At 48.2% G+C, this 26,007-nt stretch overlaps 1 protein-coding gene across 1 annotated transcript in view; it reads right to left on the reverse strand.

Annotated features, from left to right (window-relative positions):
* ALK (ALK receptor tyrosine kinase) overlaps positions 1-26,007 on the reverse strand; it is a 673,529-nt gene that overhangs the window by 123,336 nt on the left and 524,186 nt on the right. Inside the window, exons 6-7 of the mRNA XM_032391651.1 lie at positions 8,468-8,599; positions 853-984 (exon numbers count right to left, since the gene is read on the reverse strand). Of these exons, the coding sequence (XP_032247542.1) occupies positions 853-984; positions 8,468-8,599 (264 nt within the window). The remainder of the gene's footprint in view (positions 1-852; positions 985-8,467; positions 8,600-26,007) is intronic.

Here is a 26,007-nt window from a genome sequence, read left to right on the forward strand (position 1 = left end):
ACAGATGCAGGGGAGAGAAGGGGAGAGAGCCCCCGCTGCTGAAACCAGCTCTATCCTGCAGAGAGGTGGGCCACAGGGCCTGCCCAGGCCTAGCCACTGGGTAGAGCCCAAGGCTGGGCCCATGGCTGGGTGGTCCGGCCTCTCCAGCAGCCCAAATTTGGAAGTTGTGCTGGCCTCACAGGCCCTGCCTCCTTCCTCCTTCATTCCATGCCCCAGCCATGTCTCCAGTGGCGTCAGCTCACCCAGGTGTGGGTGGCCATCTCTTGAGTGCGTGAGGCCCTTGTTCCTCTGGCAGGCCAGTAGGAGCAGAGGGACAATGGGCTCTGGCCCTGGGAAGGTGGAAGTTGCCAGCTTGAGCTGGGCAGGGATGGGAGATATCGCTGAGGAGGCTGGGCTCCAGGGAATGGACCAGATGTGGGGCTAGGTTCCCAGGGCACGACCTTGGGCCCAATGACACAAGGCCTCCCTGTGCATCAGCCTCCCCATAGAGAGCTAGGGTTCTCCTTACCTCTCAGTGAGTTACGTGCCAGACACAAAGTTGGCTCTCAACAGACACTCAGTGAATGAATGAATGATTACTATTGTTGCCACTCTTCTTATCTTTTAGCTAATCCTTCATCCAGGTTCTCATTTTAGGGAATCAGAGGTGACATCTACCTTGGCCTGATTTAATCATTCTGAAGCCCAGGAAGTCTGAAGAGGGAATTGTGAGCGAGCACCCCAGGGCAAGCTCTGTGCAGTCCCCTGGTCTTGCCCTGCAGGGATGGGGAGGCCTAGCTATTCTGGGCTAGGGGCCTAAGTCTCTTGTCTGGCCAGATGGGCAGCAGGGGGAAGGGAAGAGAGCAACAGTACCTCGGTGGTCCTGGCCCCAGGCATCCTTCAGGGTCCTGACCTGCCACCGGGGGTTGTGGGGTGCGAGTGTGCCCTGGGTCCAGCCACAGAAGCCATCCTCGAAGTTGCAGTAAAAACCAGCAGGGAGTTTACCTGCAGGGAAAGCACAGGGGCACGGTCATTTCTGGGACCGCTAAAAGCAAAATATGCTAATGTCAAGTAACATTACCCAGGCATGACCCAAGTATCCTCATCAACTACAGCTCCCCAGCTGGACTCTTGATGTCTAATGTTACTGATGATAATGAAAAGAAGCCTGGGTCCCTAACGTGTACACGTGATCTTCAGAAAATAAAATAGTCATAATAATAATAATAGTGCGGTAGCAGGGGCATAACCCAGTTTTATATGTGACAGAGGAGAGCTCAGGAAGGTTAAGCCATCTGACCAAGATTACACAGCCAGTAGGTAACACAGCCGGGCTTGAACCCAGATCTTCTGCTTCTAAGTCTGCGCTCCTTATTCTGATCCACTGTGAATGTGACCCCAGAAGAAGGCCCTGGAATACATCTCTGATGGTCGACACAATGACAAGAACGTGATGGTGGCAGTGGTAGTGTTGGTGGGACTCGGTTGGATCCCTCAGTCACTCCTGTCTGCAGAGACACATACTGCTCAAGCTTTCTACTTGCCCCCCTTTATGTCCCACCTCCCTTCCAGTGAAGGGAAGCCATGTGAGTAGCTCTGGCCCACGAAATGTGAGTGGAAGCGATGTGGGTTGCTTCTGGATTGAGGCTGCAGAGAGCCCCTGTGCAATTCTTCAGTCTCTCTCTCCCTGCTGAAGCGGCCAAGGGGAGCTCCTGTTCCTGAGACCGCTGCTGTCTGACAGTGGGCCCCACCCCCAACGCTTCAGTGCGCAGGTACTCTAAATGTTATGTTAAGCCCCTGAAATTTGGGGATGGCTTATTACTGTTCTAACCTACCTTATCCTGGCTGAGCAATGCTAGCCACGGGGCCCCTTTATATCATCTGTTGGCTCAGCATAAAGAGCCCCGTTACCCTTTTCTCTACATCAGGCTGACCTTGGGTCCCACTGAAAAGGCCACAGTCAGCTTTATGACCATATATTTCCCAAGTGCCTGCAGAAGGAGGAGGAAAGGAGAAGAGGGTCCAAGAGAGCTCACTCTCTGTGGTTTGCTCAGAGAATGGCTGCAGGGAAGGCACCCAGCCCTGAGGAGCTAGTGGGCTATTCCAGGCTATTCCGACAGCACCAACAGCCCCAGGCCAGGCTGGGGAGAAGCAGCAGGACTATGTCTCCGAGCAGGAGGAAAGGCGCTCTAGCTGGACCCACCACTCTCTGTGTCCTTCCTCTGTCTCAGCCTTCCCGGCAATGGCAGGCTGACAAAGAGGGTCCTAACGCTTCCTGGCTGTGACAGCACCTTAGTGAATTATTACTCATTTCCCCCTGATTCTCTGTGCATTTCACACAGAGGCGGAATTATAAATTAAAACCGGCTGTCACTGACTTTGAACATCTCTTCCCATTTATACCCCCCTGAAGAAATCATTTCCCCCCCAAGCCCCGCATGTTCCTCTGATTAAAAATCCAAAAGCTAAGGAGATCCTTCTGTTTTATTTTTTATGCCCCCTCAAGGGACCCCACATCCACTTCTTTTGCAAAAACTAACTGGTAGCTGGAAGTGACCTTCCGCAAAGCGTCCTTTACAGGTGTGCTTTAAACCAGGGACCATGATGGAAGATTCTAGCAGGCAATGGCTCCTGGTAGAAGGAGGAGGCAGGGCTGGGTTGAAGCCTTCACAGCTTATCACTCCCTCCTTCCCCTTTTAGGAGGCAAAGACTGAGAAGTTAGCCTCAACAGTCCTGGGATTTGGACACCTGGAGGTAGCCCTAACCTGCCGCTTTCTGCTGTGTGACTCTAGGCAAGTCACTTCTTTTCCTCAGAGACGTAGCTCCGTCATCTGTAAAATGGGGCAGTATTAGTGTCTATTTCACAGGGCTGTTTTGAGGGACAAATACAGCAGAGAGTGTGGAGTTTTGTAAGCAGACAGAGTTGAGGGAAATAAAGGGTGGTGGTGGCATTATGAATCATCGATCATTCCCGGTGCAGGGGACTCATCAGAGGATGAACTGAAACAGTCACACTGCCCTGGGGGCAGAGACAGAGCCCTCGGCTGCCTCTCTGGAAATGCCTATGGTAGCTCTGCCCATGCCTTCCCCCTGGGACAGGAACGAGGAAAGCCATTGGTGTTCTCCACCTTCTGGAAGCCCATCGTTGTGCTGGCTTTGCCTAAGATCCAGGGTGAGCTGGGATTGGGAGCCCTTTTCTTTTTGGCTGCTTGAATAAAGGGAGAGGAGAGAGGCGAACTAGTTTGGTCAACGGACAATTTCTGTGATCCTGAAAACCTTGCAGGATGGGAGGGGGCGCAGGAGGAGAGGATTGCTACTCTTGCCAACACAGCCTGTGTGTGCTCAACGAGAAGCTACTCCTAAGGAAGCTGGTGGGGTGGGGGGTGTCCTAACAAAGACCCTTGATGGATTAGGGCCAGGCTTGGGACACTGCTGCCAGGGCCAGCGGCTGAGCACAACGTTGGCGCGCAGAGTTGAGTCCAGTGGTTTCAACTCCTTCTTTGATCATGCCTTTCTCCTCTCATTCACCCCAAGAGCCTACTCAGGGCTCAGCGCGCTGTAGGACCGAAATACTTATTTGCTGAATGAAACAGGCGTGGGTTCAGTCATCTAATCCCTTGCTACTCCAAATGTGGTGCAGGGACTAGCCACACCCACCTCACCACCACCGGTGAAACTGCTAGAAGTGCAGACTCTCAGGCCACCCCCCCATAACCACCTGCTGAGTGAGAATCTGCATTTCTAACATTTTCCAGGTGGTTCCGATGCATGGTAGTGGCCACCGAGAAACACTGTCCTAACTGATCCTCTTACTTCGTTGGCTGGATGGCCAAATCAGCCTGCGTGGGGGTCAATCAATTCTGCAACATTTGGCAATTATGACACCTGATTCCACTGTAAGAGAGACAAATTGGGAGAGTCACAAAGATGGGCCTCAGCAGGGGCTGCAGGAAGCTGCCAAGTATAAACTCCAGGCCAAATGACACTACTTCTTTTCCTTCCTGTGTGACAGCTCTGTTAACGTTTTTGATAAATAGGTGTTATACATTTCCTTGAAAATATAGAGTCATGGGAAAAATTGCTAGAAGAAATACATCACCATATTATGGTTATCTCTGAATGTCTGAGAGGGAGGATGACGGGTGATAGTTATTTTCTCCTGTGTACTTTTCTAGATTTTTCAAATATTTTACAGCCAATATGTTTTATTTTACAATAAAAAAATAAACTTTAAAAAACTTGTTTTTGTTTTTGTTTTTGTTTTTGTTTTTGTTTTTGTTTTTGCCTGGCAGGAAGAGTGTCTCCACCAAACAGATGAGATTAGTGAGTACAGGGAGGGGAAGCGAGCTGCCTGGATTACCCAGTAAGTCAATGACCCATCAGGGGAGGAAGTGGAGACACCTGGCCATTTTCTGGGCAGTCACATGCCATTGAGGCCATGGCTTGACACACAGGGAACCCTGAAAATACCCTTTGATGGGCTCCAGCATTCTGGGATATCTCACTGGGATCAGCAATGTTTAAGTGGAAAGAGGGAAGGAAGATGGTGTGTGGTGTGTGGTTCGGAGGACGCAATGTGAATGGACACATTCATGCTTGTATGCAGAAGGGCAAGGGCAATGCCACCTCCATTTCAGGTACCCTACTTGTCCTGGCTTGGAATGGTGCTCAGGATTGAGTCTGATAATCTGTATAAAGTTGTGTGTGGACTTCCTTCTGGAGCAAGTATGAGGAGTTAAGGCTGGGAGTTGATGGGATACAATCTACTTTCCCCTCCAAATTCCAACCATGGCAGGGCTTAGTGGACTACCCTGGCCAGAGATTAGTGACCCTCACTCATGGGGGTTCCTTAGAACTGGACGTTCCCAACAAGGCTTGGGTGACCACCTGCTCAGAGAAGACATTCTAACAGGTTCCAGACCAGCTGGGAAGGACCAGGTCATAAATGCATCACAAACATCAACATATCAGTGGGCATCATGTTATAGGTTATATTACAGGTGAGGAAATAGGCCCAGAGGGTGAAGACAAATGATCTGAGCCCCTTCTCCCCCCAGAGGAATGTTGTGGCAGAGCTCTGGACCTTCCTTGACTTTTCCCTTCCTCCCCTTCTTCCTGGGTAGATACGTAGCTAGTGTTGTGCTTGGCACAACCAACCACTAGAAACTGATATAACAAGTGAGTCTGGCTCGCAGTGGTTCAGATTGGGTCTGAACTGCTGCTCAACCACTGGTTAACAGTTTCATGGACTTTAGGTTCCTCATCTCTAATATGGGTATAATAGCATCACATAGGATTATTTTGAGGACAAAATAAGTTCATACATGAAAAGTATCTGGACAGTTCCTGGGACACAGTAAATGCTCAATAAATGTTAACCATCATCATCATCATTATTATCTTCTTCTTTATGGGGATGTTTTCTAGAATCAACATCAGTGTGATAGGGAAAACTGCAATGATACTAGACAGAATGGGGCATGCTAAAAAGGAAAAGGATATTTGCTAAGAGTACTGCCAAGATCAGAGTAGTAAGATTGTTCTAACCTTCCTCCTGAATTGAATTTCTCCTCCTAGCAACTGATTTCTATAGCAAAGAACTCGGCGGGGGGTGGGGGGTGGGGGCATTCTCCAGGGTGGAGCTGTCATTCTGAGAGCTGGTCAGAGCAGCTTTTCAAGTGTGGCTGGAAAGGCCTCTGGGCCCCTGGAACCTGCCCTCCATATGGGAGACAGGCTGTCCTCAAGCTTGGAGTTGGCCCTGGAAATCCATTAATGCCAGCCCCAGAATGGTAAGAAAATGCCCTGAGCCCACAGTAATGGGCTGGATCCCACAGACTCAGTGTTCTAATCATGGCCAGTTCCTGACATGTTGTGTGACCCCAAACAAATCAATTACCTTCTCTGTGCTTTCATTTCCCCAATTGTAAATCAGGGCACGGCCAGCCTGACCCGTGTCCAAGCTGGGAAGTGGGTATCAAAAAACTTTAAAAAGGCAAAAACAAAATCACACAGCTGAGATGCACTGCTGGAAATACTGCAGGGACCAATAACTAGAGAGACACACCAAAACCCTGCCTGGGGCAACATGGGTGGGCTGGCTTCATTTTCGTCCACGTGTATAGTGAGAGCTTTGTGAGAAAGACCGGGAACAGTGTGGGATAAACAAAGGGCTTACCTGCAAGTCTTTGCTGAGTTTTATCAAAACAACCACAATTCCATCATGATTGGAAAAGTTCACTGGAAAGTTTTATATAAAAAGGAAGTTTTTCAAATTGAAAAATGGATTTTCTTTATTGCTTCATTTAAAAGAGAATAAATAAAACCTTTTCACCCCCCAAGGGAAAAATCTGTCTTCCAGATGATGTGGGGGTTACCGTTAACTTTTTAAAGCCATTTTGCAGGCCACAAGGTCTTAGGGCCAGTGTATCTGAGAGGTTGAGGCATTTGCTTCTGTGCCTGGGCCCCACAGCACCCCAGGCGCACATCTGTCAGATCTGGTCCCTGCTGGGACTCTGTGGTCTCACTCCCTGCCCCTATGCTGGATTTTCAGCACTCTGAAGACAGAGGCTGTGTTATTCATCTCTGCTGTAGGCTCTAGTACATTTTCTAGCTCATAATATATGGGTTTTATAAGTGTTTGTGGTTCCCCTGGCATACATGTGTATACTCTGAGCCAGACAGCTGCTAAGAACACCGGATTCAGGTGGAGTGAGCACTAGCCTGGGAGTCTAACTCTGTCCCCAACTACCACTGAGACCTCAGCAATTTGTTTTTGTCTATGGGGACAAGTTTCCCAACATTTAGTCATTTTAAGTCAACAAATAGTGACTCCCTAGGCTGTGCCAGGAGATACTGGTCTGGGGGAGAGTACCAGATTCAGTCAGCCCACAGACAGGGAGACAGACATGGAAACCACCTCATGAAATGGAGTGGATGCACACCCACTAGACTGGCAAAAATCAATAGACATCACAATAAGTGTTGACAAGGTTGTACAGAAACTAGAAGCTTTTACATTACCGGTGGAACGTCAGGTGGTATAACTACTTTGGAAAACAGCCTAGAAGTTTTTAAAAGTGTCAAATACAGAGCTGACCCAGCAATTTACTCCTAGGTAGATGCCCAGGAGAAATGAAAACATCCGTCCATCCAAAAACAGGTACACGAATGTTCAAAGTGGCATAATTCGTAAAAACCAGAAAGTAGAAACAACTCAAATGTGCATCAACTGATGAATAGATGGACAAATGTGCTATTAGCCATACAATGAAATAGTATTTGGCAGTAAAAAGGAATGAAGTACTTACACATGACAAACAGGGATGGGCCTTGAAAACATTATGCCAAGTGTAAGAGGTTAACCACAAAAGAATACGTATCATATGATTCCATTTATATGAAATGCCCCAAATAGGCAAATCTATAGAAACAGAAAGTAGATTAGGGTGTGCTTAGAGCTGGTGGACCATGGGGGGAGTAGGGGAGGCGAGATTGGAGGGAAATGAAGAAAGGTTGCTAGCGGTTACCTTTGGAGTGATAAGAATGTTCTAAAATCAGATTGTGGTGATGGTGGCACAGTCCTGTGACCACACTCAAAAACACTGAAGTGTGTACTTTAAATGGGTGAATTGTATGGAATATGAGTTATATTTCTAAAAAGCTGTTAATAAAAAATAATGGATGGATGCACCAAATGGGGGGCGGCGTCCAGAGGAAGAAGAGCCGACTGTACTTGTTGGGGTGATACTTGTGGGAATGATTAGAGGAGTCTTTCCAGAAGGATTGACTCTGGAGGTGAGTCTTTTTCTCTTTTTAAGATTTTATTTTCTATTTCTTTCAGAGAGAGAGAGTGAGAGAGAAAGAGCATGAGCAGGGGGAGGGGCAGAGGGAGAGGGAGAAGCTCACTCCCTGCTGATCAGGAGCCTGATGTGGGGCGCGATCCCAGGACCCTGGGATCATGACCTGACCTGAGGCAGATGCTTAAATGACTGAGCCACCCAGGTGCCCTGGATGTGAGTCTTGGAGGAGCAGACATGACCGGAGAAGGAAAGGGCCTTCTGGGCCAGGGGTACTGCCTGAGCAAAGCCACAGAGAAGCGGTCTGATCTAGCTGGCTGGGGTACACGGAAGCTGGGGCGGATGGCAGGGCCAGGTGGGCGGTGGAAGAGACGGCCTGAAGAGGGCGGGGAGTGTGGGCACAGAGGGCTTCTAATGTCATGTTCCTGAGTGAGGCTTTACCCTGCACATCTTCTCTGTGCCATGAGGATGCTGACAGCATAACTTACAAGACCTTGTTTGGTTCTTAACTTAGCTCTTTCTCTTGAAGACTGTGTAGCTTTTGGAAGTCACCACTGAGAGGACACGAGTGGCACTGGACGTGAGGAAGGGTGTCCAAGCTCACGTGCCTGCGGTGATGGGGGCAGGGGGCTGAAGGCATGGGCTGGGCTGGGGCGGGCGGTGCAACCCCATCTACTCCCCCATCTACTTACTGCACAGCTGGTCCTCATCTTCTCCCTGGGCACAGTCCTGGTGGAAGTCGCAGGCCTGCCCGAGCTGGAGGACGGTCCCGTTCCAGCAGGTGAAGGAACTCTGCAAGGCCATCTTGGAGCCCGGGGATGTTCCTGGAGAACACACAGAGACACATGCCCTTGGTCAGTTTGGGTGGCCCTGTGGGAAGCCTCAGCAACAGCATCACTCTGCCCTGTCGCATCCCACTGGGATGCCCACATCTCAATCTGGTTACATGCAGGGCCAACACCAGGAGGCTGAGAGGATGTCAGCCTTAACACCCCATCCCCTAGCCCCCTGGGGGAATCCTCACTTTCTAGTGATGGTGACTAGCAGAGTGGCCCCAGGTTTGGTCCATGTTCCCTCAACACTCTGGGGTCCTCAACCCCTGGCTTCAATGTGCCAGGTAGAGAGCCTATGGGTAGAGACAGCTCGACCTGCAAGGTCAGATTTGAAGCCTATCTGGTCCAATGTATCTCCCACATGTTCTTGACTCCAGCTTCACCATTGGAATGATGCTAGAAACATGCGACACTTTCTAGTGTTGGACCACCTGTGTGAAGCTGACCCTATCCCTTTTCTCTCTGGCCCCCTGTCTCCCCATCTATGAAAGGAGGGATTCTGATGATATTTCTAAGGTCCATTCTGGAATTTTTATATAAATCATAAATCTCACGTAAATCATATTATCCAGCGGCAGAAGGGAGAAGGAGCAGTTTATAATGAACATATTAGCAGTTATTTCTGTATCAAGAACAATGGGTTATGGTAATGAATTAACCTGTGATCCCGGAGAGCCAGGCTTAAGTTGGCTGGCACCAGCCTGCCCTTCTAAATGGGGGCCTTTGCCTGGGGCTCACCTAGCAAGGGCCTGGTTTGTGTTTCTGAGTGTGACTCCTGCCCTCTAGCTCTTGGTTTGTATTGGATGGGGGAAACTTTGGCTCCTGTGGAGATGAGCAGGCAGGGCCCACCTGGGTCGACCCCCCAAGTCTGGTGGCTTTGCATTCTGTCCTCTTTTCTAGCTCCCTCCCCATGATGGCTGGTGCTTCCGCAGTCTCCCCATCCCCATCCCACCCTCTCAATGCTCAGCTGGGTGGGTGAGAGGGTGAACCAAGACCCCCACTTGGCCGAGTCCCACAGCCTCTCTGAGCTTCACATAAGGGGGGGACTTCTCCAACCCTGGCTGTGAGAGTAGACTCCCCTTTATTAGATTTTATTTCAGTAAAGCTTCCCAGCTGATTATGATGTGGGACTCTGCAGGTTAGATCATCTTTACTATCTGAAATGCCATGATTTTCTGGTTCATTTCAGTTCCCACTGAAACTAACATCAAGTCCAGGTTGTTTGCTTCTAGAATCCTCTGCATACCTCAGCACATCTGTCAAGAGGCTAAGCAAGTCTTATCAGTGCCCATTTCCTGAGTGGGGAAACTGAGTGAGTGAGGTGGAGTGACTTCTCTAAGGCTGATAAGTGGGTTGCAGGCCCAGCCTGTCAGACTGCAAAGCTGCTCTCTCCATGTCACAGAAGAGGAGTGCTGGAAGTGGCCTTGGGGCCTCTTTTGCAGACTAGTCTAGATAGGGCTCAATTTGTTAGTGGCTAGCACAGGCCACCACCGTTGTCAGATGGGCCCCCGGCCTGGCTGGGGCTTCTCTGTAACCGCCGGGCATGGGAAACACAGGCCCTGCTTCCTTCAGGGGATCACATCCAAACTCTTCAACCTGCTCTTCAAGGTCCTCTGTGCTCTGCACCCCAATTCCCTTTCCTGTCTCACCTTGCTCTGTCTCTCCAACAGACCTTTGCTCGAGCCTCATTGGATGTTGGTTCCATGGTTCCATGCCCCCTAGCTCTAGGACATGTGTGCACGGCCCCATCTTCTTCCCCACGTCGTTGGAGTGTCTCCGTGTTGTCCCTCCAGCCCTCACCAGTGCCTGGCCCCAGGAGTGTTCGTGAAAAGCCTGCACATTAGGTTACCTGCCCGTAGTAACCCCCAGAATAATGGCTCCCCAGATAGCCATATCCGAATCCCCAAAACCTGTGAATATTACTTTATGTGGCAAAAGGGACTTGGTGATGTGACTAAGTTAAGGGTCTGTAGATGGGGAAAGTACCTGGATTACCCAGGTGTGATCACAAGGGTTCTTAGAAGAAGGTGGCAAGAAAGTCACAGAAAGAAGCAGGAGATGTGATCATGGAAGCAAGTCTGGAGAAATGTGAGGAAGGCGTCACGAGCCAGGGAATGCCGGCAGCTTCTAGAAGCCAGAAAAGGTGAGAAAACCGTTTCTCCCTTGGAGCCTCCAGAAGGAGCCGGCCCTGCCTCTAACTTGACTTGAGCCCAGTGAAACTGATTCCGGGCTTCCGCCCTTCAGAACCAGAAGAGAATAAATGGGTGTTGTTTTAAGCCACTAGGTTTGTGGTGGTCTGTTACAGTGGCCCCAGGGGGCGAATACAGCGGCTAACCCTGACACCAGACGCAGTCATGGGCTCAGTCAGCTGAGGCCCTGCATGGCTTTAGATCAACTACTCTGTTCCTTAGCTTGCTTTGTGTTTCCTGCTTCCCTGGACTAGACATCTCTGCCTTTCCTCCTCACACAGAAGGAGAAACACTACCCTCTCCATCTCTGTGCCTTGAGCACAGAGACAATATTCCCTCCAAATCCCTTCCCGATCCAAGTGCAGGGGACTGCACAATGGAAAGCCAGCCCGCCCCTCTCAGTTCCAAATATTCAGCTCTCAGGATCAAAATACAGAAGGAACGACAGGAGACACGATGCTCATTTTCAAAGGTAAAATGCCAAATTCATTTTATCACTTTAACTCTGCACAGGAATTTCCCACTTGTCCGTCATGGCGTCTCGGAAGCTGGGCAACACGGTGCTTCTAAGGAACAGGTGCTGGTCCCCAGAAAGTGCAGTCTCCCCCCTGGCAGAGCTGGAGGAGGGGTGTCCTCCCTGAAGCCCTGATGGAGGCCAACTGGCTGGGGGCGGCTGTGGTCTTTGTCCCTGGAAGCAGGGGCCCAGCAAGGACACCAGGTATCCAGTATGGCGCACCAGCTCCCTGCCAAGTACAGCGCCAGGCATTTCACCTGCTTGTGTGCTAAACCTTATAGCCACCAGAACAGGGCAGCTCTGTCTTTCCCCCTTAAGAGGGGGGAGTCCCACCTAAGGGAGGGTGAGGGGCAGTGGCAGGCAAGTGGCCTCCAGATGGGCTCTGCTCCTGAGGGCAGACTGGTGTGTCCACCGTAGCCGGCGGGCCCTGCCTGCTGGCAACGCTGCCAGTCCTCTCTGCCCCTCCTTCAGCGCAAGGACATTTAGGATAATAAGAAAAATTCTCCTTCATCTTGTTTGGTGATTTCCCAGTTTCCCAAACATTTTCTTCTTATGCCCTCTATGGGACCATTACATAATGAGGACCTTATTCCCCTCACTCCCAGCACTACCAAAGACATTAGGGAAATAAAAAAATCTGTGAAGTCTTCCTCCACCTGTGGGACAAATGAAAATCGTGTCATGTTTGATTCACACCTTGTGATTAGGCCTTAAGTTTCACCGTGAGTGTGTGCGTGGTTCACGCACCAGTTACTTGTCATTCCCTGAATATGTCTCCTAGTTTCTTTTACCTTCCTTCATTTGAAAAATATAGGCCTATTGTTGAAAGCTTGAAACCAGGGTAAAAAGAAACAAAAACAATGCCTAGAATTCCACTGCCCAGAGGCCAGCATTTTTAACATCTTGGTAGGTTTCTCGTTAATGTTTTTGGCCGATGCTTTCCAAGTGTGTATAGCTGTGTCATATGTATATAGGCCTTAAAATAATTAGGGTTGTATCACAAGCTTTTCCCAGGCTTTAAAAATTCCCCATAAGAAAAAAAAATTCCCCATAAGGACACTTTTTAATGGCTACAATCCTTCGTAATATGTACCATCATTTATTTAAACATTATTCAATGACTGGATTGTTAGGCTGTTTATAATAACACTTTGAAGAATATCTTTGAGCATAAACCTTTGCCCACATTTCAGATTATTTTCAAAGGATAGATTCCCAGAAGTGGAATTACTGAATCAAAGAGTATAAACATTTTAAAGGCCCTTGATACATATCGCCAAATTGCTTTCTAGAAGTTAATCCAATTTACACTCTCACCAGCTGCGTTCATACACGCACGCCCCTCTTGCTACATCCTGGCCATCCTGGCCAACCCTGAATATTATCACGGTTTTTATTTTTAACTCAAAGTATTTCCCTGCTGTTTTATTTGTATTTCTTTGATAGTTAGTGAGGCTGGATATTTTCCCGCATGTTACTAGCTTTATTGTACTCTTTTAGGGACTTGTCCAATTCCTTTTGCCAATTTATCTGTTGGGTTCTTCATGTTTTCCTGTTGAAGTGTATGAGATTACTGATAAGGATGTGAAATATTTGGTTATATGTTTGACAATTTCCCCCAGTGTGTATTTTCATTCTGTCTATAATGCATCTTGATACGCAGGAGTTCTAAACTTGTATGTCATCCAAAACTATCCATAGCTTCCTTGGTGATCGCTTGTCTTTTATGCTTCCAGAGTCTCTTCCATGTGGGGTTGGTAGGAAGTGCGTGGGTCAACCTTGGTAGTCATAGGGTTGTCCCGCCATTGCTAAGGCTGCCTTGGCATTTGGGAACATCTTCCCCCAACTCCCCATTTTGCAGCAATGGGGATCTAGATCTCCCCAGCTCATCTGCGACATTTTCATGGAGTGCCCCATTCTCTCCCTTCCATGAACTGTCCTTTCACTTGGGCTTCTTGCTTGAACGTGGCGGACATTCTGCTTGATGTTGTAACTAGCTGTTTGTATGCCTGTCTTCCTCAGCAAACTGTAAGTGACTTGAAGGGAGGTATCAAGTCTTATCTGCATGAGTCTCCAACAGCGCCTTCCACAGAGATCTCCCCACTCCAGTATTGGGGATTTGAACTGAAACGATGTATTATGGGTGGGAGGTATCTTGCGTTCATTTTATAGTGGAGAATACAAAGGTTCGTAGTGCTTACATGGCTCGCCCAGGGCTTTGACACCTTGTTCTCTGTCTTTTGTACTGTGTCTGTCTGTGGGATCCCCCTGGGTGATGGGGGTCCTCAGGAGCAGTGACAGTGGGTACAGAAGGGCAGGAAGTCAGTATCCCTCCCCTGCGACCATAAACCTCACCAAAGGAGGGGTCTGGTAGCTGGAAGGGAGGGCTGCTTTCACTCTCTGGAGGCCGCAGAGTTTATCCCCAGGAGCTCCCTGCTGCACAGCTGCAGCCCAGAGAAGCTCTCTCCTTCAGCCCCTGCTTCTACCAACTCCTCCCCATCCCTCTCCCCTGGATGGAGACTTCCAGGCTCCCTGACATTGCCTCCTCCCCTGTACCACGGGGAACTTTATGCCTGTGAGAGATTCAATTAGATGGACGCCCGGCACTCTGATCTCTACTGCCAGCCCAAACTCAAAACTAATGAGGTGCAACAGAAAACAACTGCTCTGTCTTCCCAAGTTCTTCTCTTTATGGGGCCCATAAATTCCAAGGAGTAAAGTACCCTTGGGGAATGGTTTTAATCAAGGGCCTGAGTTTCCTTATCCTTGGAGAGCATTTTAACACCTTACCATGTGCCTTCCTAAGCCTTCTTTGCTTGAACCTCAGAAACAACTGGTAGGACATTTATTCTTATCCCCATCTGATTAAACAAAAGACCGAGGATTTGAGAGATTAAATAATGTAGAGAGAAATGATTTTTAAAGAGTAAGGCACAACAAAATGCAACCAGCTCCTTGCGAGGTGCCTTGCCGGAGGTCTCAACAGCTAGCAAATCACAGGGGAAGGGCCCAGATCTGGGTCACATGGTCCCAGGTGGAATCCCTCTCCCAGGATGCAGATTACATCACCTTCTGGAGCAGCTCCCTGACTGCCCATGGGAGTCGCTTGGGAAGTTAGAAATACTGTTGATGATCTGGCTGGATCAGTGAAATCAGTCCCTCTGGAGGAGGGGCCCTTGGCCCTGGTGATTTTTAGAAGCTTCCTGGGTGATTCTTATGGACATAGGGTTGAGAACCACTTCCTTGGAGGGCTGGAGGATCTGTGTGTCCTAGGTGGGTCCTGTACCTCCATGGTTCTCCAGGGTCCCCTGGTAAAGTGAGAGTATAACTTCAACCTCCAAGACTCCTTCCATCCTTGACGTCCTGATTCTGGGCTTCTGGCAATGGTTGTCGGCAGCTCTATGTTCCTAAGTTGATTTGATAGAGTTGGTGCCATTTTTATTAATGTTGACCACTTAATGACTTTCCCCTGAAGCCTGCTACCCTGCTATGCATCTTAACTGAGCCACTCACTTGCCCAGCAAGCTTCTCTTAGTTGCCTCATGTTGGCTTTTCCTGTCTCAGTCATCTGTCATCGGCACCCTGGAACATCTCTCCTGAAACAACAAACAGCATGCCACATTTGTTTGACCATTTATCTCCTCTGTGGACGCAGTAGAAATGAGTTTGGATCTGCAATGGAGACACGTGTGCCCCGGGTCAGGTTACATGAGGTGCTCTTCCGCCCCACGGGGGACTTGGGGGGTTCGCCCCCGGGAATGACTCCTTTTCCCTAATTGTGCATTCAAAACAGAAACCCACATCTGCTCTCCTCCTTCAGTCGTGTCTTGGAGATTTGATGCTTTGAAATGGACACAACTCTCTTAACTCAAATTTCTTTTTTAAATGAATGTCAAATTTTAGGGCGCTTAATTAATTTTTAATTAAGGTGATTTATGTGGCATTAAAAAAGGCACATTTGTATCAGCTTTCAGGCCTTTCCCACCTGCTTGCTCTTGCCTAACAGATGCCACTCTTTAAAGGGAAAAATTGAGTGCTGTGTCAGCGAGAAGGGGGTCTTGCTTTTAAATTAAAGAGAAGGGGAGATGGCTTGTGGGAGGAGGCTGGCTTCCAGAGGGTGGGGAGGTCAGGAGCCAGGCTGCAGCTGGAGCCCAGAGGTGGTACCCAGCTCCCACCTCCTGGTGGAAACTTCATGTTTTCCAGGACAAGGAGAATCAAGTGCTCAAGGGAAAAGAAGCCCAGAGATGTGCAAATGGATGGTGGCATGGTGAGGGTGTAGTCAGACTGTGCATAGACTAATAGCTGCCACCACCACACTGGCATTAATGGGGGTGTTGGAAGGCCTGTGAACTGTGTAAATTAAGCCTGGCAGAGACCAGTCCTGTTGAGGACTTTGGGCCTTGTAAATTGTAGTTCGACAGCCTCATTAAAGAACTGGCATCTGGGGTTTCTACTCAAAATGCAAACTGGCAAGGAGAGGGCCTGGGTATGGAGGACCCCAGTGGGCTGGGTAAGAAAGCACCGTGCTGGGAGTCAGGAGAGCTGGTTGGAGGCCTGGATCTGCCATTAGGCCTCGGACTTCATGGGCATGTCACTTCTCTGGGCCTCAGTTTCCTTGTTTGTAGACCCTCTACAGCCAGCCATTTGTGTTTACCATGGGCTTAGGCTACTGCCTTGATGGCATGTCCCTGCTGCATCAAAGTCATATGAGCTTGGTAACTATCTTATTTCCTAGGCCTTACTGCAGACCTACAGATTTAGCATATCTGGGGGTGAGACTCTGGAACCAGCATTTTCCACAAGCTCCCTGGGTGACAACTGGTACACCAAAGTCTGAGAACCTCTTGTGTTGGAGAAATAAATGGATCTTCAGTTCCTTCTCCCTTTGGAAGAATCCTGAGCCTCATGGCACCACCCACTATCTCACCATGATGACTTCCTCCTTGGTCCAGGGTTCTCAGAGTTCCCTTCACACCCAGATTCTGCCTCTGTTCTCATTTTAGCAGGCCCAACACATCACTAGCTAGTGGTACAAACTCTGACATAGCTTAGAGGGCTTTTCCCTTCTGTAAGTTGTGGATACTATCTAATTCACAGGGTTTTTTTGGGGACTGAATGAAATTGTGTCCATAACACAATATGTGGGCTTATTATGAGCTAAGTTCAGATAGTATCCCAGGAAGTTGGGGAGAACTGGCTATGGAAGGTGGGTGGGAAGGGGTCAATGAAGAGGTTGAACAGTCCCAGTCTTGGGGTCAAACAGCACTTTTGGGAATCCCCCATCCCACAGTAGGGGCAAATATCTACAACGCAATGATAGAAACAAACCCAACAGTAACCTGCAACACAAATATAGCTATGAAAAAGAATGGCAGTGATGAATTTTCAAGATGATTTGTCTCTGGCGTCACCCCACCACTGGAGTGAACTTTCTGAGCCCGGCTTCCTTTAGGTCTTAATCCTCCATCTTTCCTGGTTTCCATGGCATTCGAACCAAATTGAGGCTTTGCACAGCCGTGACAGCCCACGTTCCCAGCTTCACCCTGTTCCTTTACATCTTTAGCTCAACACCACGACTAGCAGCTTCTGGAACAGGCAGCCATGGTTACAGCCTCTGTGTAACTCTATTCTGTTGTCTAGAATCATCTTCTCCATCTGAGCAATTCCTCCTAACTCAGATATCACTTTCCCCAGTTGCTTGTTCTTCTCCCTTGAAGAAAGACGTGTGCCTCCCTCTGAGGTGCGCTGGCAATCGCTCCATACCTTTAACTGTGCACTCACCTCCCCTCTTGGGCGATTATGTCTACGTTGTTAGTTTCTCTCACTAAATTCTAAATTCTTGGAGGCAGGGGGTCTGTCTTCCTTGTTTGATCTCCTGGAGAGTGCCTTGCACATAGCAAGCATTAATGAATATATGGGGAAGGAACGCAGAATAGATCACCAAGTTTGAGCAGAAGAATGGGGTGAGGTGGAATTTCCTTGCATTCTGGAAATTGCTAATTCTTTAGGTTACACTGTAGACATCTCCCTGCCCCCCAACTCTGTCTTTGGTTTATTGAACAACTATGTTCAGAGCTTCTTTTGAAAGCTTGGCACTGGCAACGTGGGTGACCTAGTTTGACAGGTGGGCTGTATGAGTTCTCTCTGGGGAGGTGATATTTGAGCCGACCCGGAAGGATATGAGAGAGTCAGCCATGTAAAAAGGCTCTGGAGGAGCAGGAACCGCAACACCCAGAGTGAGAGAGGATACGCGTGATCTAGAAACAGAGCAAAGGCCAGTGTAGCTGGAAGGGTCACAGAGGGTCAAGAGGGCCATGGGGAGGAAGGCAGAGGCCCAATTAGGCAGGACCTTGAAGGCTGTGAAGGGTGTGGATTTTGCTTATGGAGTTTAGACAAGTCTCAAATTATTTGAAAACAATTTGATTCATTTTCTTAAAAGATCATTCCGAGCAATTTAGAGAGAATGGCTTGGAGAGGCAACAGGAAGCCATGGTGACGTGACAGAGCCAGCTGACGTGACAGAGCCACTGAGGGTTGGCTTCAAAATCCCAATTCCTCAGACAAAGTCAGTCTCCATATAAACTCAGGAAGAGGCACAAAGATTCCTGTAGGCCAGCTGTAGGAAAGCCGACTGTGTTTTGTTTTCATGGCTGAGCTCTCTTAAGAAATTAAAAATTTTCTCATCCCTCTGTAGTCTCAACAGGCCCTTGATGTTTTTGCATGGCCCTTTCCCCAAGGTTTCTCTATGCGACATTTATCTTCATTGCTTTGCTGAAAAGACCCAGCAATAATTTTATTTTTAATATTATAAATGACCTCTGTGCACATTTACCATTAATCTCCCTGAAAAGCAGTGATATTTAACCATTCTGCACCACAGCTCCCCATATAATATGTCGTTTTCTCCTCTTGTTTGTTCAGTAAACAATGAACAATTCCAGTCGTACCTTGGAGAATTAGTACTAATCACAAACAAATTACAGCGACAACCGAGACCACAAAGCAGATTGCGCGGCAGAGAAGGCTGCTTGGAATGGAGAGCAATCGTGGTAATAATAACTACCACCCTCACCCTTTAGTGAATGCCTGTCATCTCCTAGGTACTGTCTTAACGGCTTTATATACCAGGACCCAAGGATTTGTAAAAACATTCCCAAGGTCACAGAGGCAGGATTTTACGTCCACTTGACTCCAGAGCCCATGCTTTTAATCAGTATGCTAGATCCACCAGGTGGAGAGGCCACGTTAGAAGCCCCATTGATACACAAGAGGGAGGATCATGGACTGCAAGCAAGTGGGGCACCAGAGAGAGAATGCATGCAACAGGCTGGAGACCAAGGCTCGGCAAGCAAGCTCGCAGTCTCAGAGAACCATGGAGGGGTAGAGAGAGAGGCTAGCTGGGATTCTGGGCTGGATTCTAGTCCCTCAAAGGGCTGGTAATATGCTTTTAGGGAGATGATATACTCAGGTAGGTGATAAGCCAGGGTCTAGGCATGGGGGAAGAAGATGGGACCTGAATATCAGGATTCATAGCTTGTCCCCTGGGCCAGGCAAAAATCTCTGTTGGGGGTGGTTGGGATCAGATACCTAAGGAAAAGTACTTTGTAAACCACTAGCAAATCATTAAGGTTTTATTTTATTATTAAACCACCTGACATTTATACAGGATCTCACCAAAACCGTAAGAGCTCACTCCCTCACCTCCCTGTCTTTACTGAAATGTTAACTTCTCAGTGAGGCATTCCCTGGTAACCTTATTTAAAATCTCTCCCCTGCCCCCCACCCTAGACACTTCCTATGTCCCTTTTCTGCTGTGTTGTTTCTCCTTCTACTTACAGTTGGGCAACATACACTTTCCTTATTAGCTCCCTTATTGCTTGTCTCTCCCCCACTGGCATTAAGGGGATGGAATCCCCAGTTCCTAGAACACTGCCTAGCATAGAGTGGGTGCTCAATAAATGTTTGTTGAAACAACAGGTAAATAGATGTTTTTAATAAGTAATTTTTGACAATGGATTCCAAAGCGGGATTTCTGTTTTATTCACAGTTTACAACCGGTATTTCAGAGAAAAGACCTTTCACTGAAGAGGACCTCCATGTAGCCCCACCTCCCACAGCTCCATGCATACACAGTTGGGATTTGTCCATATAAAAAGTAAATCATGTAGAGGCTCATGGCAGTGGCTGTGGCCCTCTCTGTTTCTAAAGACCTCGCTCACATGCTGCCATCCCATTCAGGACGATGGCTGCACACGCGTAAGCATGAAGGAGCACTAACTGGGGAGGTAAGGAAGCTGGGGTAGGCACAGGCTGCTGGGAGCACCACACGTGGAGGTGAGAAGTGCTGGCCAATTCTTAGTGAGGAGTGAGACTGTCAGAAAGTACACTTCCCGTTCCAGACTCCAAACCAGGAGGGAGGCTGGGACCAGGCCCCCAGCTCTCAGGGTTCTGGGGATGGGCCACTTCCAGGCAGAGTCAAGAGGAAGCTCGGTGTCCTTGGAGGAAATGTGAGGAGCTTCTGTGTTATTCAGTTTGATAGGTAGGAATCTAGAAGGGGGATAAAATCTCCTATGACAAGATCAAGGTCACTTGCTCTGGCTAGGAGTCAAGACTCTCTGCATTTTTTAGTTTTTAGTTCTTTTGTAAGACTCTCATCTTAAAGTCTGACCTCAGAGCCAGAAAATTGAGAGAAACCTAGTGAAGGAGGAAAGCTTGGTGACAGAGAAACCTAGTGAAGGAGGAAAGCTTGGCAGGGAGGAAGGGTGGGAAGTAGTTATAAGATGAAATACTATGCAGTGAGTATCTACTGTGTATCAGCCTTTTTTGTTTGTATGATCTCTCACCTCATTCTTTACATGGACATAACTGAAATACACAAGAAGTGAGAGATTTAGAATGGTAACTATAAAAAATAAAAGGAAAATATCAAATGGTGGCAAGATGTGGAGAAGAAATCGAAACTCTTGTACTCTGTTGGCAGGAATGGAAAATGGAGCAGCTGCTGTGGAAAACTGTATGGTGGTTCCTCAAAAAAATTAAAAATAAAATCATCGTATGATTCAGCAATTCACTTCTGGGTAAACATATCTAAAAAGTTGAGAGTGGGGTTTCAAAAAGATGTTTGTACACCCATGTTCGTAGTAGCATTAGTCACAATAGCCAGAAGGTGGAACTAACCCAAATGTTCATCAGCAGATGAATGGATAAGCAAAGTATTGTATATACACACAATACGATATTCAGCCTTCCGGAGGGAGGAGCTCCTGACACCTGCTACAACATGGGTGAACCCTGAGAATATCATGCTAAGTGAAATCAACCAGTCACAAAAAGACAAATACTGGAGGTGCCTGCATGCCTTCTGCCTTCAGCTCAGGTCATGATATTGGGGTCCTGGGATTGGCCCCTGTGTTGGGCTCCCTGCTCAGTGGTGAGCCTGCTTCTCCCTCTCCCTCTGCCCTTCCTTGCCCCCTGCTTGTGCTCTCTCTTTGTCTCAAGTAAATAAATCAAATCTTTGAAAAAAAAGACAAATACTGTATGATCCCACTTACATGAGCTAACTAGTGTAGTCAAATTCATAGAGCATGGAATGCTGGTCGGCAGGAACTGGGGGAGGGGAAAATGGGGAATTGTTTCATGAGTACAGTTTCAATTTTGCAAGGTCACAAAGTTCTGGAAACTGGTTGAACAACGTGAATTTTTTTTTTTTAAGATTTATTTATTTTAGATAGACAATGTGACTGCAAGCTGGGGAAGGGCAGAGGGTGCGGGAAAGAGAGAATCTCAAGCAGACTCCCCATCAAGCGCAGAGCCAACGCCAGGCTGGATCCCATGACCCTGAGATCATGACCTGAGCCGAAATCAAGAGTTGGACCATCAACCAACTGAGGCATCCAGGTGCCCCATCATGAATATTTTTAACACTACTGAACCGTATACTTACAGATGGTTAAGATGGTGAATTTTATGTTATACATGTTTTATAACGATTAAAACAACAAGAAGATGACTGGTTATGCTGGCCTTAAAACTAGGCCCTAGCTAAAATGGCAGGGCAAGGGGACACCAGTGTGGCCTAGTGGGTAAAGCCTGTTGTTGGGGCCTTGCAAGGAGATCAGGTTCTTCTTCTCTTTCTTCTTCCTTTAAATACCCCTTCTGTTTGGCTTCCAGTGGGATAAACTGGTATGTGAGGCCGTGGACGCAGCCGGAGTGTGCTGGGCTGGTGGTGAGGAGGCCTCAGATCTGCGTGGACACTGCTAGGTGCCCGGCGCGTGATGCTGGACCAGGCACATGCGCTCGCTCTCTTGGCCTCAGTCCGGTTAGCTGGGAAATGATGGCTGAGCTCTAAGGGGCCTCAATTTTGCTTTTCCTGAGGGTTGAGGTCTCAGCTAACAACAGGGAACAGGGGAGAAGAGTCCCATACATAGGAGAAAGCAATAGGGTGGGTTCAGGGTGGGGGAGGGCAGTCTGGTAATAGTGATAAATGTGAATGACAATTTGGAAAGCTTATGGGGACACTCCCAACTCACCTAGAATACTCTCAGTCCCCGCTCTTGCTATTAAATGTGGGGCATGTCACACAGAGGGCTGCTTCAGGCCCAGCAGGGTCCCCCCTCACACAGGGCTCCATTTCCACTTTTATGAGTATTTCCCGAACACCCAGGGGGGCTTCTGCCAGGTACTGTATGCTCGAGAGTGAACAGCTGCTGAATAGAGTTTACAATTTTATTTTGAGAAAATAGGTGAGAAAGAGAGAGGACTTGATGGGAAATGTCTGTGAGGACACCTACAGGGTTGTTCTTCGTGCCCACAGGTCTCAAGCAGACCTGCCAAATCACAGGGCACAGACACACACACACACGTCCTCTCAGTTCAGGAAGGGTCCCCAGAGGAAAACAGTTCTTCCATGGAACTCCTGGGAATACCAGGATAGCCTGTTTTAAATGGACCCAATGGAAAGTTGTTTTTTTTTTTTTAAGATTTTATTTATTTATTTGAGAGAGAGAGAGAGAGAGAGATTGCAAGCACGAGCAGAGGGAGAAGTAGACTCCCTGCTGAGCAGGGAGCCTGACGCGGGACTCGATCCCAGGACCCCAGGATCATGACCTGAGCCGAAGGCAGACACTTAACTGACTGAGCCACCCAGGTGCCCCATGGAAAATTTTTTTCTATAATTATGTTAATGTTTTCATTTTGGGGGTTTCAGCAAATATGCAGTACCTACAATAGTTCTGGTAATACAAAATGCACTTAAAAAATTCTTGCCAAATAAATTAGAATCACAATGGATATATTGCATTTAATATACTCTGCCTATTTGTATCAAGGATTTGAGTAGGTTTAAAAAAATACATGCAGGGATGCCTGGGTGGCTCAGTTAGTTAAGCGTCTGCCTTCAGCTCAGGTCATGATCCCAGTGTCCTGGGATCGAGTCCTACATGGGGCTCCCTGCTCAGCGGGGAGTCTGCTTCTCCCTCCCCCACTCCCCTGCTTGTGTTCCCTCTCTCGCTGTCTCTCTCTCTCTGTCAAATAAATAAATCTAAAATCTTAAAAAAAAATTAAAAAAATACATATAATAATAATAGACTATGTGAATTAATTGAATTTAAATAAAAAAATACATACAATAAAAAGTAACTAAAATAAGTAAATGAGAGAAATTAGGGCAAAGGGAAAGTACAGGCAGGAAAATAATAAATTTATGGTAAGACTGGTATACAGAAATGCATATGCATAGTTGCTAGAGGTTGGCAACAATTGTCTCTGTGCTTCCTAGTGACCAAAGCAAAGAAGGAAACAGGACCAATTACATAGAATTTGGTGTCCAATGGAAAATTTTTTTAGTTGTGTGGCTGTCCTGAATCCCCATTGGTCTTTGTAGTTTGCTGAGAATGCACAGAAGCTAAGGAAATAGGACTGATTTTGGAGACAGATGGACCAAAATTGAATTCTGACTCCACCATGTGGTCTTGGGCCAAGTACTCCATTGTCTTGAGCTTCAGCATTTATCTCACGGGGTTGTTTCCAGGCTTAAAAAAACTGCAGATAAGCCTCAGTGAGAAGTACATAGTAGGTACTCAATAAATAGTGAATGATGGAGAAGACACAGTCTCCAGTCTTGAGGCCATCTTGTATGTTGGGGCAGCTATATGCACAAATAATAATAATAATAATAATAATAATAATAATAATGTGCTAAAATAGGTATATGTTGTGATAGTTTTACAACGTATCTGCAATTTCTTTAATAATCTTCTTGAGAGGATTACTGAGGGATGGGAAATCTCTATCTCCTCCCCTTGAATCTATGCAGGCTTATGACAGCTTGGACTCATAGCACAGAATAGAAACCACCATGTGACTGTTGAGGTGAAGTCATAGAAAGCTATGGACCTCCCATTTAGCTCCTGGACATGTGACCTTGGAGCCTGGAGCTTCCATGCAAGAAGTTTGACTCCCCCAAGGCTACCATGCCAAAGAGGTCAAAGGTAGGCACATGAGGGACAGTCCCAGCTGAGCCCAGCCTCCCAACCACTTTTGCAAATGCAGCAGATATGTAAGCAAACCATCCTGAACCCTGCACACCAGTCGGTCCGCCAGCTGAGGACTCTTGCATCACCTCCAGCCATGCCACGTGGTACAGAAAGTTACCTAGCCGAGCTCTGCCCGAATTATTGCCCCATTAAATATAATAGTTGTTGTTTTAAGCAGCTATACTCAGGAGAATTTGTTGCTCAGAAATAGATTACTGAAATGTATGAGTGATAGGCACACAGAGGAGAGGTGTCTATCTCTGGGCCAAAGGAAGGCTCAAGAACAAAAGAGCTGACAACTGAGTTGTGCTCAAAGAATGGACAGGAGTTTATCAAACACGGAGAAAGGACAAGGAGACACCAGGAAGAGGATGGTGTGCTCAGAAAACAGCAGGATGTCTGGGTGACCCCCAGTATGAACTGGCCACAGGGCAATCTGGAAAAACATGCAGGAAGCAATTCATGAAAGCCTCGAATGGCAGACCAAAGAGTTCAGGCTTTAGGCTTTATCTTATTTAGACCATTCAGCAACTCCCTGAAGCAGCTGTTGTCTCCATTTTACTGAGAAGGAAACTGGGATCCAAGGATTTATAAAGTCATTCCTGAGGTCATAGAGTATTGGCAGAGCCAGGATTTGGACAGGTCTGCCCAACTCTGAAGCCCATGTCCTTAATCAATGTGCTAGACCCACCAGGGAGGAAGAGGTTATTTTTGAAGGCTCAGGAATAAATCAAGAGGGGGGATTGTGGACTGCAAGCCCATAGATGACAAAAGAATATCTAAAACACTTGTGAAAGGGATAGGACCAGAGCAGATGACAGGACTCCATGTCCTAGAGGGGTTTGGAGAAAGGTGTGGGGTGGAGAGGGGAGGGGGCTGGAGATGCTGGTGGTCAGAGGGCCATCGCAGGAGTCCAGGGAGGCCTGGGTCAGAACAGGGCCATGGGTGGAAAGGAGGGGGCTGGTGAGAACTATTTCCAAGGTAGAATCAGGACTACAGGATGGTGGAGGAAGTGGCAGATGGCATTGCGGCTTTGGTATCTGGGTGATGGTGGACCTTTATCTGCAGAGGCAGATGAGAGGGGCAGGTGGCTGCCAGCTGGGACAGCGCCAAGGGGCAGTGACCTGGACCACCCCTACTCTGTCCTCTTGCAGGGCCTCCAGGGCCTCGGAGGGCAGCTGTCGTGGTGTCAAGGATGCCCAGGAGGCAGGGCTACACTGGGAATTGGGGAGCGTGGGGAGGACTCTAACTGGGGTGTGGGGTAGCATGTCCCAGATGGTCCTGAGGTGAGATGCATTCTGGGAAGGCGCACTGCTGCAGAAGGGTGAGGCGTGGCCGACCCAGCCAGCTCTGGTCCCCGTTCCCTTGGCTCCCCCACTATAAGCTCCTCCCTGTTGCCTTCCAGTCTTTGAGGCTCTGAGAACAGATGGCTCTTCAGGCCCTCCCGACCCTGCAGTCACCACAAAGGGTTATGTGTTGTAGATTCTTCATGAAGCTGGGACTGGCCTGAAGATGGAGGGATGCCTTCTTCCCTCCCCTCCTCTGCTCCAAGGGTCCATCTCTTCCTCTACACCACCTGCACTGCATGCCAACAGTTGGTGAAGCCAGCCATCCCTAAGTGTGGCTGGGCCATGGAGTTTCTTCTTCTGTAAAATGGAGACAACATCTTCTATCCTTTGCAGGGTCATTGTAAGGATTAAGCTGTGTTTCCTAAACAGGAAAGCAGTCAGAGAGAGGCTGGCCTGTAACATTTCCCTCTCCAGTCCTTCCACCTGGGACTCCATCTCACCATTGAGGAGACTGGGCAGAAAGCTCTGTTCTGAGCTCAGATTGGCAGCCGTTGGCCCACCTTGTCAGCTGAACTCTCTGGGCAGATGAGAGCGGCCTCCTCTGCTCGGCACACACCTGCTTCTTGGTGGACGACTGCAGGCCCTGGCTTCGGAGGGGGCTGCTCTGGGTTTGCTTCCCCTTGTGGTTTTCTGTTGAAGTGCTTGGCGCTGCAAAGGGGGGAAGGCGGGTGCCAGGGGTGTAGGGAGGATGCTGGCTCAGATGCAGGGGTTTGGGCAGCTCTGCAGTCGGATCCTGGAATGTGAAGCCCTTTCTGGACCCCCCTGGAACACTGCCAACATGCTGGCAGAGCACAGCCTTCTTGCCGATTGCAGA

Source organism: Phoca vitulina, unplaced genomic scaffold (genome assembly GCF_004348235.1).
Source record: "Phoca vitulina isolate PV1807 unplaced genomic scaffold, GSC_HSeal_1.0 scaffold63, whole genome shotgun sequence".
In the NCBI taxonomy this organism is placed as follows: Eukaryota; Metazoa; Chordata; class Mammalia; order Carnivora; family Phocidae; genus Phoca; species Phoca vitulina.